The following is a 21699-nucleotide window of genomic DNA, read 5'->3' on the forward strand; positions in this document are numbered from 1 at the left end:
TCAAAGCAAGCTGGAAACAAGGAGAACATCAAAGGAAAGAAGCCTATTTGCAACTACTGTGGAAAATAAGGACATACTGCCAACATGTGCCAAATCATAAAAGGTAAACAACCGAATGTCACTAGCTCTGATGGTTATTGTTACAATTGCAATAAGTATGGTCACACATCTAAACAATGTAGGACAAAGTCTGCTAGCAATTTTTAGAAGGCAAAATTGAAGGGATTTTGCAAAAACTGCAATAGATATGGTCACAATACTGAGAAGTGTTGGTTTAAGCAAAAAAACTATATGAGGTCTTCACACCGAGCAAATACTAGAATCTACTGAACTCGCACAGATCTTAACCGATAGTATACTGCAGTACCATGGGACTACAATACAAGAATATGGTGTGAATGTTGTGGAATATATGGACATATAAGTGCCAACTGCATGATAAGCTTTGGAATGTACAACCGAAAAGATCATGGAGAAATCTTGGAATGGCATGCTTTCATTGCCATAAAGTTGGACACTTGGCTAAAGATTGCAGAGATCAACCCAGAGGAGATACTGAGGAGATAAGAAGCACATTTCAGAAATTTTGGAAAAAGAAAGAAAATGTGTCAACTAATGAAGAAAGCACCTTACCTACCAAGTTAAGTGCATCTACCTCGAATTAATTAGTAAAGGTATAAAGGGACTGCATTCTCTCAGGGATTATATCTTAACAATTCCTATTTAATCGTGTACCTAATTTCAAGATCTGCATAGCTAAGATGCAATAGCAAGTTTGAAATTCTATCTAGTCTGTTGGAACACTAGAGAAGTCGGTAAATACACGAAGCCTGTCTAGTCGATAAAAGAGTAAAAGCGAAGTTAATGAGTTTAGTGGAACCAAGTGCATTTAATGCTTTCTTACCTAATTGCACAAAGCCCGATAAGGTAAAATATGTACTTAAAGTGTTTCGCGCAGTCATTTTACACTCACCAGTTATGAAAGAGGAGAGCTAAGTGATTCAAAGGCGATCAAACATCTCTCGAGCGAATTTCAAGGTATTTATACAACAATCTCAAACGCTTTTTTCTAAGCCAGTTAACTGGGCAATATCAGTTGTGAACATCTGCATTATATTTACTAAGTCAAAGAGTGTTTTCTGTCAAGATAAAACCCTAAGCTCTTTTGTTAGTAGAAATCCAAGTTCGAAATGGCTCCAAAGTTACAAAACCCAGTTGTAGTTGAGACTATTGAGAAACCCTCACTGAAGTATTCTTTACCTCCTAAGATAGCATCTGAACCCGACAATAAAACTGTATTTTCTCTTATTCCGGAAAGAGTTCTATTGGTTGAAGATGTCAAATTCTACACTAAGTGTCATGTTGAAGAACTAGGTCATATCGAGATCAAGGACATGTATGATGAGTTATGCACCAATGGTATCCTAGATAGCAAGTATGAGCATATCAAAGTCAAAGGATTGACCAAAGGCCTAACCTACCCTTGAGTTTTCAAATCCCAATGGGTTAAATTTGTTTTGAGCAGAGTTCATGATGACTTTATGTGGTTAGAGGAGCAACCATTCAAAATCACTAAGGAGATCGTCCACATAATAACCGGTTACCCTATATTAGACCATGCCCGTGCACAGAAAATGATTCCACAGAAGGAATTAATAACTTTAACCGGAGTTGAGTCTGATTGCAGAGGTCTTAAATTGAACAATGTTACAGATGCAAAGCTAAAGTTTGCAATTAGAGTCATCGGTTATTGTTTCTTTCAATCAGCAAGAGAAAATAGTGTACCCTATGCAGCTGTAGATTTAGCTTACAAAATTGTGACTAAGGGAAGAAGATTGATCAATGTGAAGTGTTGTTGAAAAACTTATTTGAAAATCTCAACACCATAAGGAAACCCAAGAAGAATAACTCGGCAAACACACTAAAATCTGGGTCACTCTTAGTGTGCATGTTTTTCTATTTTCATAAATTCTTCCCATCAATTGGTAACATAGTCTGGGAGTTACACCGACCAATCACCCATCAAATAAATGATTATATCAATCAACTAGGTGATAACTTCAATGAGATAATGGATGACTAATTCAACAAATTTCAAGAAAAGATGCATAACAGGTACAGGATCCCACCTCAGTTAGTGGAGAAATATAAGGATGATATATGTTTTGAAGTGGACACCGACTACTGCTATGTCAATGCAGTAGAACCTAGAGCTCAATCTCTACCATCCATGGGTTATGAAATTGATTTTGATATTTCTCAACAGCAGATAGATGCCTATCTGGCACTTCCAAGGCACTCTACCGAGCTCAGATATGGTACCTATGAAGAGGTAAAAGAGAAGGTAAAGATGAGCATAGTAGTACCAAAGGCTACAAGAAAAGCCACTAAAATGATAAAAGACTTAATAGAGAAATTTGGAGAAGGTTCTACCTCCACACCTACTAAGTCAACAAGTAGGAAAGATGATCAACTTTCAATAGAAGAAGAATCTGAAGCTCTGGAAGCAACTATCACTTTGAGCACCAAGTTGCCAAAAGGAAAAATATTGAAAAAGAAGAAACAAGATACACCTAAGGTATCACCGACTCCACAAGTCAAAAGACCTAGCACTAGATCATTTGCAGTGTCACCCAGTAAGAGGCAGAAAACTATTGAATTACCTAAGGTTACTAAGACTTATAGAAAGTCAACCAGGAGACACATTTTGAATAAGGAGTCAAGTGACACAGAATCTGAAGACAAAAATAAATTTTAGATTGTCAAAAGCACAAAGGAAAATGTACACAGTGTTGACAACTTCTGTGCCAATTTGATTCAATATGGAGGATTTGGGTCATTTAGGCATGTCAAATATGACTCTCGGACAGAAGAAGAAAAGAGGCAAATAGAAGAGTCAGTTCTATGTACACTTCTAAAATTATGAGTAGTTCCATTGGAAGTAACTGACTTTCTTCCAAAAGCATTATATTCTCATATTGACAATAGATGGAAATATGCTATGAACTCGGAGAAGCAGATAAGAGAAAGAGTTTTGGTACATCTCTTTCCAGACATGTCCGTAGAAGATATAAGAAAACATTTGAAAAACTGCCAGACAAACTTTCAAGTGAAGCAAAGAGCCCTGAAAATGATGAATGGACTTTATCTTGAAGTTGAAAAGGAAACCAAAGTAAAATGGCAAGAAATCTTCAGAATTAAGACTGAAGAAACTCAAGGTGAAATGGAAATTGTTGACATTACCGAGCAAGATCCTGCCACAAATATTCAACAAGATGAGGATGTCATGGACACTGAGGTACAGGAACAAGAAATGATAGAAGGAAATGCTTATGCCAAACTGGTATCAAGTGAATCAGTTTTGGAACAAGTCAAGTCCTATGCTTTGGTAACTCAACAAGTGATCACCGAGCAACCTCAGGACACTGGTCAAGGCAAAGAGGGTCAACAGTCTACAAAAGGAGAATCTACTTCTCAGGCCACCAAGGAATAGACTTCTCAAGCACCTGCATGCACTGAAACTATTGCTACTGAGACCCCAAGCAAGGAATCACTGAAGGACTCATCAGAGGCTAAGGGAACCAATAAAAGTGTTGTCTCTACTGAGCAACCTACCGAGGATGAACAAGCCTCCAAAGCCATTGTACTAGTTCAACCAGTGAAAGCCTCATCATCTAAAGAAAAGAAAGTGAAGAAGCATAGTTTCAAGGTAGATCTATCTAAGCCCATTGTGTTGCCAAATGTTGATATCTCAAAACTGAAAGGCCAAGCACTTATTGAATTCGGAGAACTATGCAAAGCCAAAGGAGAACAAGAAAGACAAATGGCTATTCAAAAGAAAAACTGAGTACTTTAGAAGGTTAAAGCATTGCTAACCGACATGCTACCTGAAGCTACCATGAATAAAGATGCTGCCATCCATATGCAACTGGATGAACTACTCACTAAATTAGAAGCATCGGGAGTAGACGCATCAAAATACCTTAGCAAGATGAAAGAAAAAGAGCTAACTGCCAAAATGATTGAAGAAGTGTAGAAGGCCATTGCTAAAGGTAAAGTCAAGCCTGTTGGATTCATTACTGAGTTGTCCCCTCAACTCAAGCACATTCTTTATTTATTCCGGAAATTATGTACATTTTCATTATTTATTAAGAACATCAAGCATAAGACCGAAGTTATTGAACAAGAGATCACCGATCTCTCCAATAAATTGACCACTGAGCCAAATTCTGTTCAGAATTTCTATATGAAACTGCAAACTCTTATGGCTCAACAGTTAGAACTTCGGAATGAAGAGCACAAAATAAGAATGGATATCATGACTCTTCAAACTTTATTTATTCCCCATCTATCATCAGTCCAAGAGCAAATCAACCAAGCTACCCACTTATCCACTCAACAAGAGGGAAGCAGATTAGATAGTCTGATCTCACTCTTAGCTGATATTTCAGCTCAGAATTCCCTAATGGACAGTGTCAAGGATGCCCTCTCCAATACTCTCAATGATGCTCGCACAAAGTACAAATCTATTTTTGATTAGTTGCCCCCACCGAATGGTAACTAGTTTTGATGTTTGTCAAAAAGGGGGAGTGTACCGAGTATAAGAGGGAGTGTACCGAGCATAACAAAATAGAATATCTGAAGGAACAGTTGAATTTGTCAGGGGGAGCACAGTACACGGAGCGTAGTACACAGAGCACACAGTACACAAAGCATAGTACACAGAGCATAGACCACAGTGCATTGATCACAGGAGCATGCAAATATGTACAATATATTGATAAGGGGAGTATACATTTGAGTATGTTACTACTTATTGACAATTGTATATACTGTCATTATTAGTCACATTTTGTAGTATATAGATTTTTGAGTTATGACTTTGAAAGGAGTTTTATCAAACATACCAAACTAATGTCAAAAGGGGAGATTGTTATTATTTACTAAGTTGTCATTAGTTTTATGTCCAAAGTCATCCTATATACTCTAGTTGGTTAACACTACCGAAATATTTAGTCGGTAAGCACTAAAGCAGTCGGTTATAGAAGAAAAGAGTCACAGAGTTAAGGATACACCGAACTGTCTATCGAGTAACGTTCTATGTCTACCGAGCAGCAAAGAAGGTATACCAAGTAATCTGAACCGAGTAGAAATGTGTTACCAGATTCAATGAACCTAGACACATATGTGGAAACGTGTTACAAGATTCGAGAACAAGGAACCGTTATTGCATAGGAAATTGCACTCCAAGATTTTGTATGATTTCTAGGAAGTTTATCCAATGAAATAATCTCTATGTTTATTAATTCAATGAATCTTGTTTGTAAGATCGAAGCATAAACAGATCACCGTCCCAGAGATCTATTTATACAGAATGATTTGAGAATCAGAGAGAGAGACATGTGTGTGTGATAGGTAAGTTGAAAAAATAAAATCATAAAAGGACACATTGTGTTGAGACTACTACGACTGTCAGAGATATTCAGAGGTCACCGAGAAAGTCTTCAAAGAACAGTTTAAGGGATAGAGTAAACAAAAGGGTTTATCGAGGTATGCTATGAGAAAGGTAATTTCATATTGAGCACATAGAATCTGCTATAACATTTCAGATGTAAAGTTGTAGATATTTGTAAAGATTTTATTGAATCATTTGAGTTGTAATAGAAACCTTTTACAGGGTAAAAGACTCTAACAAAGTCTATAAATTGTAAAGCCTTTAAGCAGGTGCAACATTTAGTATAAGTGTTGTAAAATCCTTTAGCAAGGTAGATCTAAAAGATCTTGATACTCTTAATAGGGTAAGCTATCAGAAATAGCTAAACATGTAGCTCTAACCGAGCAACCTTTATTATTGTAGTAGTGAAGTTGTGGGTGCCATTCCCACCGCAGTTTTTCTCTCTAACCAAGACTTTCTACGTAACCAAAATATTTGTGTTATGGAGTGAAATGTGTGTGAATGTTACTTCTATAATTATGTGTTAGCTTTATATTATGAGATCAACAATTTACATTTTATGTTTATCAGTAAGATTGTTTTTACAGAAAAGTTTTGAAAAACTGATTCACCCCTCCCCTCTCAATACATTAGCTTTCCTTGTTGGACCTAACAATTAGCTTGATAGTAAATTAATAAAGGATTCCAAACAAGTCTTAGGTTAAACCCATCATCCCAATTTATGCTTCTAGGATTTTTTTTTTTATAAAAGTAGCATCCTTAAAGTTTCTCTTAAAGATGATATATTCCTTGACTAGGGCATATGCACCCTCCAAATGAATGGTTCTTTTTGTTACAAAAGTTCTCTACAAGGGCCAAATTTGCAATCCTTTCATGCTTGATGTTATGAAAATTCTCCTTTGATTCTCATTGAGATAGAACAATCAATATTCTAGACTTCTAAGTTCTGAAGAATTCCAATTGGGTTTTTAGTGGACAACGTAAGATTTCTAATTGTAGTGATTGGTTTGAAGTCACAAGTCTTTTTTTATGAAGGATTTTGGAGATATTATTAGAGATACTTTATTTGATTGTTTGCGGGCATGCGTAGAAGAATGAGCTTTATCATGGATGCCATGAGACTATAGTTGCAGAAAGTGAAGTGCATCACACTTTAAAAACATGGGATTTAATGAGCAATCGTAAAAATGGGAGTGACTTGTATTCTCTTTGGTAGCATAAGATAGTTATTTAAAAGCTTGTTTTTCCTGATAGTAAGCTATCTTTTTTGTAAATCTCCATGTAAGGACTAAACATGTTGTTTTCTAATGAATCTTTTCATCAGTTGTTGTTCCAACAATGGGTACGTTGTAAAATGTTACATATTAAATAATATAAGTGTTGCTTAAATATAAATTGTTTTTGACTGAGCATTTTATATGTATTTGTGCACGTAATGTATTATATATTTGTTAATCAAGAAAAAAATTGTTTTTAAAACTTGTTTTTAATGGGAATGCTGTTATATTTTTTTTTTCTATAATTAATTTGTTTATATTGTTGGAAGTAATTGTTAGTCATCTACAAATAAGAGAGGAAGAATGGAATACATTTAACATTATATTGAGTACTCATAAGCTTGGTTTTTGTTGACCAAGAAGATATTTTTTTTTTAAACTCAGTTTTAATGGGAATGCTATTTCAATTTTTTTTAATAATTAATCTGTTTATATTGTTGAATGTAATTATTACTATTCTATAGATGAAAGAGAAAGAATGGAACACATTTAACATTCTATTGAGTATTCATAAGTATGATTTGTAAAAATGATAACATACAATGAATGTAAACTTTTTTTAATAGAATTTTCATAATTAATTACAATTTATTGTCTTGTTTGATATATTATCTTTCATTTACTTTACTTTTGTAATTGAAATTTTTATTCCTACTCTTTGTTAATTATTGTCCTTTCATTAATTTATTTGTACTCCTAATTTAACGTGGAAATTTTTGTGATCTCTCTTTATGAAATCACATCATGCTTTTAATAGTTGAATATAACACTCTAAGTAAAATTAATCTATTTTATATTCTCTCCACTAACTTTTCTTTTTACAATTAAGACCTTTATATTATTCTCCTTCCACTAACTTATTAAATTACTTCACATCTTTAGATAAAAAAATTTCCCATGGGCTCCCTTGTGTACAACATTGAGATTCTTGATTTATGTAGTGTGGACCTTACATAGGAAATATTAGAAATATATAAATATCAAAAAAGTTTTAATGTACATTTAAAACTGACAATTTAAAGCAATTATAAATATTGAGAAAGGTTTAATAATATAGTTAAATTTATATATTTATAAGATTTTAAAATTTATGTATCATAAATTATAAATTTTTAAATACAAAGTTTCATATTTTTATAGATTGTTATTTTATATAACAATTAAAATTGTATGCATCTATAATTTCCATCTAAAGGAGAGTGTCTTAACACATTGACATATTGGAAAAGAGACTCCAAACTTAACAATCTTTTTGAAAATGAGTGGGAGTGGGACTGCAGGGTTTGTTCATGCGGGAGATGGTTGTAGGGAATCTAGTTTAACAGCTCGTGGATCACTATTGGAAGCTCTAGGTATGGATCAAAAGGCAGGAGGATCAGATAACTGACAAAATGATGTTGATTCTAAGGATGGGGACCCACAGGCACGATTCATTTTTAAAAATTTTCAGGGGAACCCACGAGGTGAGTTTTCTATGCCTTGCAAAGTTGAGATCGCTCTCGGGGAAGGTCTGGGGGTCTAGAAGGAGTCCAAGAAAAATCTTCTTTGGATCCTAAGACAAATACTCTATGTAGGAAAGATCTGCAAAACCTTGGGGGGTCTATTAAGGCTAATGTAAAAGATGGATATTTGAGGCAAAACAATTAGGCCTAGCCTTCCCTTTTTGGGGTTAAACATATGGGGAAATTGTCTCCTCCTTTGGTTAGCAATATTTTGGATCCAAGTTTGGGATGGTTTGCCATCTCTATCTTGGATCCGATCATTGACTACAATATTTTTCTAATGGCTTTATCTTCGATGGGTAAGTTCATGGGTCCTAGACGCAATATCAAAACTGTTTGGGATTTCAAGAGGAATAAGTGCCTTGTTCATTGGCCTTTCTTTTCCTCAATTTGTTGATAGTGTTTGTCCAATATCCTAAACTTTTAATCTCATGGTTTAGGTATTGTGCATCTCCTTAGGATTGAGGATTGCAAGAAAAAGAACCAGCAAATTGGCAGCTCTATTGGGAAGACAAGTTGTAAATCCATTTAAGGAGAGTCTACAAGTTGAGTGATCCAAAATTTTGTTTCAGATACAGAATTATTGCATCCTTAGAAGATTTATTGCAGCAATTGTGAAGAGATGATTGAAAGACTTTTTTGTTGGAGAAGACCCAAAGAAAATAAAACTCATTCCTCTTTGAAAGAGGTGGCTACTTTGTTAAAGAGGCGGTATCTTAGATTTGTAATATTTTCAGCCAAAAGGAAAGGTGAAAAGTTGCTGCAAATTTTTATATAAGGTATGTATTATAATTCTTTTTTGCCCTCTACAAATTGTAATACTATGGAAGAACACAACAAGAACAATTATGCTCTTAAAAGGGACCATTTTTTCTTGAGATATACAAGCCACTTGATTTCAAAAATGTTCTTGGTTATCCTCATAAAGTCTCATTGAGTGTTAAAATCTATTTTTGCCTAAGTTTAATGGAAGCAAATCAGAATCAACATGTACACATCTATAGGAGTTTATTGATTTAATAGTTGATTGTCAAGTTTATGAAGAGGATGTCATCTGTTGGCATGTTGGCATAACTAATGAAGATGATGGTGTACCGGTAAAGGACTGTTGGTGATGCTATATTGATGGACTTTTGGTAATGATATAACTATGATATGATGATCAGTTATTTGTGTTGGCATTGATGGCAATCATATTTGTCCATATTTGTCCATGTTTGTTTATGCTTGGTATGTCATCTAAGTCTATTGGTTAAGTCTAACCGGTAATGGATTGAAATGGATTAATTTGGAAAGAAAAACTTCCAAGTGACAGTGAACTGATAAGCATGGACAAAGAAGGAGATGGTTGCGGTAGTGATCCGTGTTGAGTCAGGTGTTGTGGTTTGGGATGTGTGCTTATGACATCATAATGAGTCTATGTCATGAACTGCATCACGTTTTGAGAACCGAAAGTCATGTTTGTAATTGAATATTGCATAATTAGCCAGGGTTTGAGAACCGGTAACAAGATCTTTGACCGGTGATGTTTTATGGTTTGGCGGTGATTCTTTTCATGTTCATAAATTAATGATGATGTGTCAAAATCCGTGTAAGAAGATAAGATGTTGTTTTGGTACGTACAAGGATCAAATTTCTTGGGAAGCAGCGAAGTGCTTGGCAGAATGTGTTAAGGGTTTGACAACTTATCAGATCGATGTGGGGTGATGAGTTATGATCATTCAACGACTGTAATTGTCTTGTAATTTGTTGTAATGATCTGTAATGATTTGTAATGATCTAATATGATCTATGATTTAGATTCATTGTAGGTTAGGGTTTTGTAACCAACCTAATTGTAAAGTCTATTTAGGTTGAGTTTTAGAAGGTTCAGTGTGTTGGTGATCATAGAAGTGTGTTTGTGTCTAACTAGATTGAGATGTCTACATGAGAGAATTGGATTGGAGCTGACAAGGATCTATAATAGCAAGGTATGAAGTGCTAAGTCGAGATCAATTATCTATTGTTTCCTAACAGTTGCTTCAACATTAAAATCCCTTAACCAGGTAGGTCCTAACAGGCCTAATCTTGCAAATCCCTTCATCGGGTGGCTCATTAATTCAAGTTTGAATCCTCCAGTGAGGTTACTAATAACAGGGTAAAGCTCCCAACAGAGCTAAGTTGTAAAATCCCTTAACTGGGTGACTCCTAACAGGGTTTTCTCTTAATCGATCATTATTGTAAATCTCCTAACCGGGCTAGGCTCCTTACAGGGCGCATTTCAAAAGAGTGCAAATTTTTTGGGTACCAATTCCCACCGTGGTTTTTCCCATTTGGGTTTCCATATGAAAAATCCATGTGTTCATGTTGTGGATGGTTTGTTAAGTTGTTCATTTGATGTCTATACTATATTTTCTTAGTGATGAACACTTAAGTTGCTACAGGTAATATTTTGGTAAATCTAAGTTGGAGATTGTTTAATCAGCTACCAGTGTTGGTTATGAACTATTTTGGGAAGTATTTTGCAAGTTGGTGAAAAGTTGCAGTTTATCCTTATTACTGATTCAACCCCCCTTCTCAGTAATAACTGGATCCTCACAATAACAGTCATCATGAAACTTTTTGTAAGAATATTAGAAAATAATGCTAAAGATTGGTTTTCCAGCCTGCCCATGCATTGTATAGCTTCATGGAATGAACTTGTGAGTACTTTGATGCATCAGTTTGATGAGAAAAGTAAAGAGCAATTGCACATTCAAGAAGAGAATATAAATTGTATAAAGAAATTAGAATGTTGCATATCCCCTTTAGATGCATTCTTTCGTATGGAGAGACATGAAGGAGAATCTATAAGAGACTTGTTTGAAAGGACATTGAATACTTATTCGCAAATAGTACCTGTTAATGCGAGCCCAAATGAATTTGTGTGTGTTAAGTTGTTAACGAGGATATATGAACCTAATTAAATCTATTGTCCTTAGAAGCCGACTACTCTTGATCAGGTATGTGAATTGGTTGGTGTCATAGAGAGGATTAAGTATGAAAATTCTAACAATGCTAAACTTCATAATGCAGAGAACAATAATATCATTAATAGATGTGAGGAGAATAATGACATAATTCATCTTGTAAGAGAACCATGTGCAGATGAAAGTTGCAACTATAGTGTTTCAGATGCAAATGAAGATGAGTTTGTGGAAAGACAAATCATGCCTTTGAAGAGGGATTGCAATGATGAGGATTCTATTGATAATATGCCACATAAAGATCTCCCCTACTTTGCTAATGAGAAAGAAGAATGCATCAAAAATAAAGTGAAGAGGTATGTGTATGTGAAAATCATGTTTAGATTTAGTTAAACCCATCATATGATGAAATGATAGAAGAAAATCAAATGATATCTTGTTGAGCCATATCTCAATGTGATCTGCATGTGTTTCCAAGTCTATTCTATGATGAAGATGTGGCATTCTTAGATTATCAGGATAATGTATCAGCCTGTGAGGCAAATAACTATGCTGATGAAAACAATACATCCTATTTGTTATTTTTGAATGATTCAGAGTCTGGTGGTGATGTGGAAGCTAATGAAAATAGAGAATCCATTAGTCATGGGGTGAGTGAAGAAGCATATTCACTTAGTAGTGAATGAATTTTATAATATACATGAGAATGGTTCTAAAATCTCATGGCCAACACACGTTTACAGTATTGATAGTGATGGTACTTTTTGTTGTGCAATGTATGGCACCTATATCTCTGATCTTCCCTCATCATGTGGATCAGTTAGCTTGCAGGGTAATTATGAATACAATAATGAAAGATTATTTAACTATGGTAATAATAACTATGATGAATCTGAAAATGTGTATGCTGATATGATTTTCGACTTTCATTCTAATAAAAGATGAAAAATTGATGATTGTGAGGTTCATTGCAGCAATGCTCCAAGGTAGGAAGTTTCAAATGTAGATTTGTGTGAAGGAGTACCCTTTGATCCAGATGATCTTCTTTCTAAAAAAATTCATGTAGACATAGATATGGATTTAAATAATAGATTACATTTTGATTTTAAATCAGAAATGCATATATTTCTTTTGAACCATTGGATGTTGATGACTTGAATATTTAAATCTGCAATTTGTTGATTCCAATGATGAAGTTTTGGGTTTACTACTATGTGACCAAGCCATGTGTGATGCTAAAGATTATCTTTTTAAATATAATGTTAAATTATTTGATAGTGCTAACATTGATGACATTAGATGTCAAAAGCAATCTAACAAGTCTTGCTTTCTGTTTTAGCAAGAGATCTCTCATTTGGTGAGTAAAGTCCATATGATGAAGTAAAATGTCACAAGGATTATGGATTTGATTTGTTGAGTGGATATAACTTTTGTCTGTCATATGACGATAAAATTTTTAGTATTTACCTGATTTAAGAATGTTTTGTGTTGCAACTGATGACAGATGTTTGTATGTTCTATTGGGCAAATTTCAATATTATATTCAAATTAATCTCAGTACAACATGATGAAAATCAAGTGTTTGAGACAGTCAAGCACATGCCTTTCTTTTCTAGTGGCCTTGGCCCACCAATTGTGGTTTATTTTTCAAACCATACCAATGGAGGAATTGTCAGTGCATGGACAATTCTTGAAACATTTCTTTTTAATGCATATTAGCGTAGAATGCTCTCAGTTTTGGTTTCCCTTTTTGGGGTGTCAATTTTTGCTTTATGTCAAGTTGGTTTGCTTCTCCCAAATATTTGTATTCTTGCTATACCTGCAAGGGGCATACATCCCCAGATAAGTAAAATCAGTTTAGTTGTTTACACTGCATGAAATTGCCAAGAGGGTCAACTTGGGAAGGTGATAGTTTGACACCCGTTGATCATCATTTGAAACCAATTTTTTAGGGGACTCATGCCACTTTTATATGCATTCTAGTCAATTCTCGAGGTAATTGGACTTAGATTGATATTTTTTAGGGCTCAAATTTTTCATGGTTTGGACTGTTTCCCGAACAACGTTTGGTCAAAATAGCTCAGGTGGCCATCTTTGACAATGAATATCTGACACCTTATGATGAGGTTTTCAAAACCATTTGTTGCCATGATTTCTTGGTGAAATGTCTACAATCTTTTCCAAGTTTCAGGTTTCCATTAAGAGATTTGGTCAGTTTTGAAGATGGATCCGGAGTCTACCCGACTTTTTTTGAACTTTAATATCAAAGGCAAGGTTATGAATCATTTTATTTCATAGATGATGTAAATGTGTTGGTGAAGTAAAAGTAAGTGTATAACTCACTTTTATAAAATGTATGCAAAATTTTAAGAGTCAAATGGAATTAATTTATATTGGACATCTCGAAGAGTATACCGCCACCCCACAAGTATAAAAGGGCAATATGGTAGAAGTAATGCAGTTGGGCAGGGGTATACCGCTATCCCATTGATGGACCCTAAGGACAGGTGTGCCGGGTGTGCAATGAATGCATGAAACATCATCTCATTGCAAGATATGCACAAAACAGACTTTTTGAAATGGCTTTAGAAACCTTCAAGCAAATGCAATTTCAAGAAGTGCAAAGCCCAAATCCACAACCCCTGTTAGCATCGTCCTAGCCACACCATTATGGGTGCTATGGATTAGGGAATGAATATGTAGTTTAAAGTTGAAGTGCTCTAGTAGACATGCTTATAGAACGATGAATCATAGATGCAGCCTCTGAACCATTTGCATTATGTCACGGTAAAATGTGTAATCAGAGACAGGGCACGTGAAGCACTTGCCAAAATGCCGCACAGAAACACCATCTCATGAATAGATGATTGCACGATGTGCATGAAATAGATTTGTTGAAAATCTTTAGTAACTTTCAAACAAATACAACTAGCAGTTGTAGATGCTTTGGTAAAATCTATGCAAAATGTGGATGCGGAGAAATGGAACGTGAAATGTTTGTAAAAATGTTTCAAACATATTTTGAATCATTTACAAGGCACATCACATTGTTTGGCAGAATACCTGCAAACGGATGTCAACTCATGGAATGCAATAATTGCCCTATATACATAATGAATTTGTTGAATTTTATTTTTAAATGTTCAAATCAAATACAATAAACGGTAATAAAGCCAAGTGTATGTGCAGTGAAGAAGCATGGACAGAGCATGCAAATTGTTTGGTAAAATGTCTCAGGGAACGTGGTATGTGAGTATACCATGGCATTAGGATATGCACAAAATAGAATCATTGGTATTAATTTTTTTGTGTCGTCCCTTGCACATTGAATGGGAACCTTGTCATAGGGTATCAACATGTTTTAAATATAGTGATAAGGAGGATTGTTTGTCCGACATTGAAGTTGAAGATGCTCTAGTAAGATGTATGCAAGGAACAAAGGCAATGCCCTCGAGCTCTTTAAAAAATGTTATTTCAGGGAATGAAATAAATCACAATATGCACAAAATGGATTTCTTGAGAAGGCTATAGTAACTTTTTAAGAAAATGCTTGACGATATACATGTAAAATATGGTATTTTAGACAAGTCATCTGAACTATGTGATAAAATGTGTGTAAAATTTCAATTTGTATTTGAATCTTAATAGCTTGAAGTTATTGTTGCTCATCTGTTTTATAAAATGGAAATCAACGCTGTATCTAGGGGCTTTGAATTGGGGGATAGGGGCAAATTGAATGTGTTCTGGGTTGGAAGTGGATGTGTTTCACAAAGGATAGGATGTATAGTTTGGTGCAATGTCAATTAATTCATGAGAATTTAAAGAAAATGTTGCAGAATTGTCTACAAATTTTGTTTTCTTTCTTCATATGAATCATTGATATCAAGTATATTTCTGATTTGTCATTATAATTTCCTTGTAATTGTGTAAATTTGTATGTGGATTCCTTTCAAGAAAAGGATTAAATACACACAATCAAATCCAGAAAAAAATACACTAGAAATACAGAATGGATTGTGGAAATCTCATAGCTTTAATTAAATTCTTTGTCAGGGTTGCAGTGAGCTAGAGGATGTAATCTAGATTAACAAGTATGGTTGTACAACAACATAAGGGTTTGTATTAATGTGAGACATTAATGCTAAAAGGCCCACTAATTAAAAATGATCTGCAACTTAAACATGCATTCATAACCTTACATTTGTCTCCACACCCATTCGATTAGGCACTAGTCTATCAAACTACTTAATCTGGTTCGGAAATATTGAATGATTTAAAACTTTTTGTTTCTGTCATTTCCTTATTTTAGTTATCACATATTTTTGGTGTTTAAAGAAAATATAGGTTGAACTAGGAGGAGTTTGTTTGCATTGCCTCTATGTGTTAGGATGAAAATGTTTTAAATTATGTGTTCTCAGTTGAATTCAATGTAATGTGATTATGCTTGAACTTGGTAGATTGTGAGACACCCACTTCTCATATGTTTGAGAACCATCCACATTGATAGGTCTGAAATCTAGTGTCCATCATATGTTTATCATTTAATCAAGCATTTATATAGGAATACCTTTCTGAGCCTTGCAGAGCTAGACGTGCAGAAGGCCTTTAGTGCCTTGTTTTTTGGCCTTTCTTCTCCTCAATTTGTTGATAGTGTTTTTCCAATATCCTAACCTACTAATCTCATGGTTTAGGTATTGTTCATCTCCTTAGGATTGAGGATTGCAAGGAAAAGAACCAACAAAAAGAATGGTAGAGTTAGTTTTTAAAGGAAATGAATTCTAATTATTATAAACTAAAATAAAGGATAATATTATAATGGCAAACATTCAAAATAATTATGAGAAATTGGAAAAGTTGTGACAACGGGAAGGAAAAGAGGAAATCACTGTAAAAAGGAAGAAAACTCATATAAACTAAGACAAATAAAATAATTCAAGTTAAGGGATAGTAGTTGACCATCTCTTGAAATTGATCGGAATATTGGGATAAGATATAGTCTTACTAAAAGAAATGTTGGGGGAAAGGATGGTTAAGGCAAGGCAAAGAGAACGAATAATGACCAATGAAAGGGGTAAGAAAGAGAGATGAGACCATGGAAGGGGAAGACTGGTCGATTCAAAACTAGGGGAGGGAAGAGGGGGATGGGTAATTATCTTGATAGGAAATTAATAAAGGATTCCAAATAGGTCTTAGGTTAAACCCATCATCTCAATTTATGCTTCTAGGATTTTTTTTTTTAATAAAAGTATCTTCTTTAAAGTTTCTCTTAAAGATGATATATTCCTTGACTAGGGCATAAGAACCCTCCAAATGAAATTGGTTCTTTTTGTTACAGAAGTTAGTACCAATTTGGCAATCCTTTCATGCTTGATGTTATGAAAATTCTCCTTTGATTCTCATTGAGATAGAACAATCAATATTCTAGACTCCTAAGTTCTAAAGAATTCCAATTGGGTTTTTAGTGGACAAGGCAATATTTCTAATTGTAGTGATTGGTTTGAAGACACAAGTCCTTTTTTATGAAGGATTTTGGAGATATTATTAGCGATGCTTTATGTGTAAGGAAGTATGTTATTGCGAACAACATTACAATCTAGAATTTTAGTTTAGAATTAAGATTAGTTATGGATTACTTAAGAGATCTTGTGATGTTCTTATTATGGTGCCCATTTAATTTGGAAACCTTAGAGAGGTGTAAAATTTCTTGGTTAATATGAAAGCGATCACAAATACTAAAGGCCCATCTTTTGGAGACTCACCTTTTTGGTAGGGTGGTGATTTATGGAAGCATGAATGTGGAGGTTCATGTGGGTGGACTTATTAAAGAATGGTCTAACCAAGAGAACTAACTTATTTCTTAATATGAACAATATTCAAGAAAGAGAGTTGGTTATTGGTTTTGAGTCCTTTGGTGAACTTGATGTAGATGGTAATATTGTCAAGGTGAAATTAAAACATATCAAGTTGATCATGACCATGGGGCTAACATATATTAGTGTTGTCCACCATTTTTGTTTAATGGGGAACATGTTAATGGTTAGCTCTTCAAAATACACCATGTGCAAATTAGTAATGATTAGAGATAATGGGGGTCCAATGAAAACCCCATTAGATTTCTCATAGAATACACCTGAAGGAGTGTGAAGAACATGGACTTTAAGCACAATGCAACCAAGAATGAAGTTTCCTCATTGGTCCTCTATCTAGCTAACTCAATGGAGACTTACAAAGGGAATTTAGTAAAGAGAGATACCACATCAAAGCATACAAGAATGTCATCATCATCAACCATTTTTATTTGAAGAAATCATCAAATTGGATAAATTATTTGATGAAAGATGAAGACTTCTCAATTAGAGAGTAATCAACTTGAACAAATAGACAACAAGATTGTAAGTAGGAGAATTTGAGGTGTCAATGTTGAGCATAAGAGGAATGCACCACTCGCGAATCTTTGGCATACCATAGATGTTTGGGATGATTTATTTAGTGGGCATGAGATACTTTTTGGTGTTATCATCAGAGGGGGATTGGGCAATAACACTTTTTATTTGGTTAATGGTTTTTATAAATTGGATTGTAGGATAGGATTTTATAGCTTTCACCATTGTTTGGGTATTTGAATATTTTTGTGGTAGACTAACTTTCTCATATGATTATGGTGTGCCCCTTACCTATGCTTTAACAATTTGACAATGCTATATCTCAAGTAGCCTCCAAAAAGCGATAAGCTCACCTTTAGAAACATTCCACTTGGAAGGTTTAGCATACTCCAAAACAGTAGCAAAATCTTACTTAACTTGATCTATTGCAACATAAAATAACCATCCTACAACATTTTCAATTTCAATTAGAAAATCTACTTTAAGATGGAAAATAGGATAATAGTGCAGCCTTTGTCTCTCTTTTGCATATTAAGGATGAGATGTTCATATCAAGATTTTTCATTGATTATAAGTTTTTCTTGTTATTGAAAGATAAATTTACAAGTGAAAAACTTGGGATTCAATTTTGTCAATTCTTAAAGAAGTTAAAAAAAACAAACTATAGAAACAAAAGAACCAATAGATTATTGTTGAATATTGCCTATGACGATATTACGATGTATATTTAACTGTTTTTATTAATTACTTAAAAAATATAGCATATTTTTAATTTTTTAATTAACGAATAAAGACAATAATAGTGTTGAGATAAGTTGGCAGGCGTGATGATAGGAACACAATCAAGACGATTGACCGTGAAGATTGCAATGAAAGGGCTACGAATCTCTTTCGACATTTGTGGGTCGTTGGCATTTACAAAAGGCGTGAAATCTTTAATTTGGGCGCCAAATATATGCATCGACTACCTATGCCTTTAAAGCTATTCTCTTAATCTCACATTATCCTAATCTAAGATACTTTGATTTGCAAAAGAATTCTCTATCATCAATCCAGGTAAGTTTTTCTTCGTTGGATTTTTTTAGTATTGCTACCTTCCGGCTTTTAAATGGCAGACAAGAGCTCTGAAGGCATGGCGGACAAGAGCTCTGAAGCCATGAATGTACGATTTATGATAAATACTAGAACTCAACGCATCGTATATGCCGAAGCGGGTAAAGAGTTTGTTGATTTTCTGTTTAGTTTTCTTTCCATGCCCATCGGTTCTATCCTCAAATTACTGTATGCATTGGAATCCAATAGAAAAATTGGCTCTGTATCCAATCTGTATGATAGCATGGAAAAATTGTCCTCTTTGTTTCTGATCACGGATAAATCCCAACTGCTTGACCCCAAATTCATAACTCCCTACTTTAATAACTCTCTCAGTATTGAAGGTGGAAATTATTACGTTTGTAGTTACCTTATCGGGAGGGGTGCTTCTGCTTCGTGGGGTTATTATGATCATGGCGGTATGAACACAACTCACAATATGAGCACCAGCAACACAGATATATGTATCTGTGGAAAACCTATCGACCACCTCGTTCAGCTGCGGCAGAATACCAATACCAGCGGAAGTAGCAGCCAAACTGCAGGGCAAGCGCAAGGGAACAGCGGTTATGTGAAAGAAATGCTTACATTTATAATAACTGACGACTTGAAGATAAAAGGGAGTTCAACTATCACCACTATAACGTTACTCAATCAGCTCAGTATTAAAGATTTGACAGATCTTGAAGAGCGGACTGCAATTGTTGATCGCAACAAGGTGAGAGGTTTTAGGTTTTTAGGTTTTAGTTTTTTTTTAATCGGTATTAGTTGATTTATTAAGAAAGCGGGTTTTGAACTAACCCGAACCAGTTCGGACTATATCCAGGCAGCCCCTCCCCATAAGACTGACCATAAACAAATCAGTGATTGCATTGCTAGTTTAACACCCCTCCTCCTGAGAACCCAGTACCCTGCTTATACTTTCATCTCTGACCCTCCTGTCCTCCTTCCTTTTCACCTCAATCCATCCTCCCTCCCTCCCTTGGATTCTCCAGCGACTTCAAGTTGGAATCGCCCAACATTACCCTCCCCCCTTCCTCAGGCACGGTCGACCAGATTGGTTCATAGCGATTACCTCTATGGCAGACCCCAACTTAGAAACATCTTTCCCTACCTTACTCCCCTGCCTTACTCTGCTTTGCTTCCCCATTCTTTAAAGAATCTGAACTACCCTTGAACTCTGTCTCCTTGTCATTGAGAGCATTCTGCTTTCCACACGAATCTTGGGGAGTGTTGTCATTCACCAGCACCTTCTCTACCGTGTACTAGTGAGGAGCCAATTCCTTCCACCACGAAGCTGGTCACTCTACTCTACGCCTCTCACAGGCAGTAGCAATGTGCCCAATTTTAAAACATTTCCTACTTCTAAAGGGGACCCCTTCAAATTCCACCGGCTGAACCCAGCTGCCTCTTGATTATTTCAAAGAGATCTCCAGGCAAAAGTAGTATGCATCAAATTAAGAGAATCATCATCAGTCATCAGAAAATTACCTAAAGAGTTACCGATATCCTCAAAGCAGGAATCAAACCAAAACTACATTGGGATATTAGGAACCTGACCCAAATAGGAATCCAATCAAAAGATTCCAGAAGTGGATTTTAGTTGTATTCCAATCTTTTGGGGCAAATTTATTGTGGATTTTATTACGGAACCAATTGTGGTAAAATGTTGAACATTTTTTTTAGGCACTGGAGATTTTGGAGGCATCTTTGATTTCCACAACTGTGTTGAACGATGTGTTTGGAGCTGAGTTTTCCCTCTCACGCAAGGTAAATTTAATTAAAGCAGATCATCATTTTCGTTGTCTTCTAATCACTCTTTGTGATAATATTTCGCCTGTAAAACCTTATCTCGTGTTGCAGGCGTGCGTAGAAGAATGAGCTTTATCATGGATGCCATGAGACTATAGTTGCAGAAAGTGAAGTGCATCACGCTTTAAAAAAATGAGCTTTATCATGGATGCGTAGAAGAATGAGCTTTATCATGGATGCCATGAGACAAAAGGCGTGAAATCTTTAATTTGGGCGCCAAATCTATGCATCGACTACCTTTGCCTTTAAAGCTATTCTCTATAGGAGTTATTTGGTAGCATAAGATAGTTATTTAAAAGCTTGTTTTCCATGATAGTAAGCTATCTATTTTGTAACTACAGCAAGATGGTACAGTAGTTTTCTCCGTGTAAGGACTAAACATGTTGTTTTCTAATGAATCTTTTCATCCGTTGCTGTTCTAACTATGGGTAGCTTGTAAAATGTTACATATTCAATAATATAAGTGTTGCTTAAATATAAATTTTGTTTGACAGTATTAATATTTTTTAAATAGAATTTTATATGTATTTGTGGATGTAATGTATTATATATTTGATAATCAAGGAAAAAAATGTTTTTAAAATTCACTTTTAATGGGATTGCTGTTATAAAGGTTTTTTTCTATAATTAATTTGTTTATATTGTTGAAAGTAATTGTTAGTCATCTACAGATAAGAGAGGAAGAATGGAATACATTTAACATTATATTGAGTACTCATAAGCTTGGTAATTGTTGACCAAGAAGAAATTTGTTTTTAAAACTCAGTTTTAATGGGAATGCTATTTCAATTTTTTTTTAATAATTAATCTGTTTATATTGTTGAATGTAATTATTACTATTCTATAGATGAAAGAGAAAGAATGGAACACATTTAACATTCTATTGAGTATTCATAAGTATGATTTGTAAAAATGATAACATACAATGAATGTAAACTTTTTTTAATAGAATTTTCATAATTAATTACAATTTATTGTCTTGTTTGATATATTATCTTCCATTTACTTTACTTTTGTAATTGAAATTTTTATTCGTAATCTCTTTTAATTATTGTCCTTTCACTAATTTATTCTTACTCCTAATTTAACGTGGAAATTCTTGTGAGCTCTCTTTATGAAATCACATCATGCTTTTAATAATTGAATATAATATTCTAAGTACAATTAATCTATTTTATATTCTCTCCACTAACTTTTTTTTTTTACAATTAAGACCTTTATATTATTCTCCTT

General features: G+C 34.5%; 1 protein-coding gene across 1 annotated transcript in view; it reads left to right on the forward strand.

Moving 5' to 3' along the window:
• The window catches only part of LOC131055948 (uncharacterized), a 39744-nt gene extending 18797 nt beyond the window's left edge, over positions 1-20947 (forward strand). Inside the window, exons 5-9 of the mRNA XM_059214018.1 lie at positions 11289-11535; positions 11658-11829; positions 18671-19372; positions 20341-20424; positions 20518-20947. Coding sequence (XP_059070001.1) covers positions 11289-11535; positions 11658-11829; positions 18671-19372; positions 20341-20424; positions 20518-20535 — 1223 coding nt within the window. The 3' untranslated portion in view covers positions 20536-20947. The remainder of the gene's footprint in view (positions 1-11288; positions 11536-11657; positions 11830-18670; positions 19373-20340; positions 20425-20517) is intronic.
• Positions 20948-21699: the final 752 nt, after the last annotated feature.

Source organism: Cryptomeria japonica, chromosome 2 (genome assembly GCF_030272615.1).
Source record: "Cryptomeria japonica chromosome 2, Sugi_1.0, whole genome shotgun sequence".
NCBI classification, from domain to species: Eukaryota; Viridiplantae; Streptophyta; class Pinopsida; order Cupressales; family Cupressaceae; genus Cryptomeria; species Cryptomeria japonica.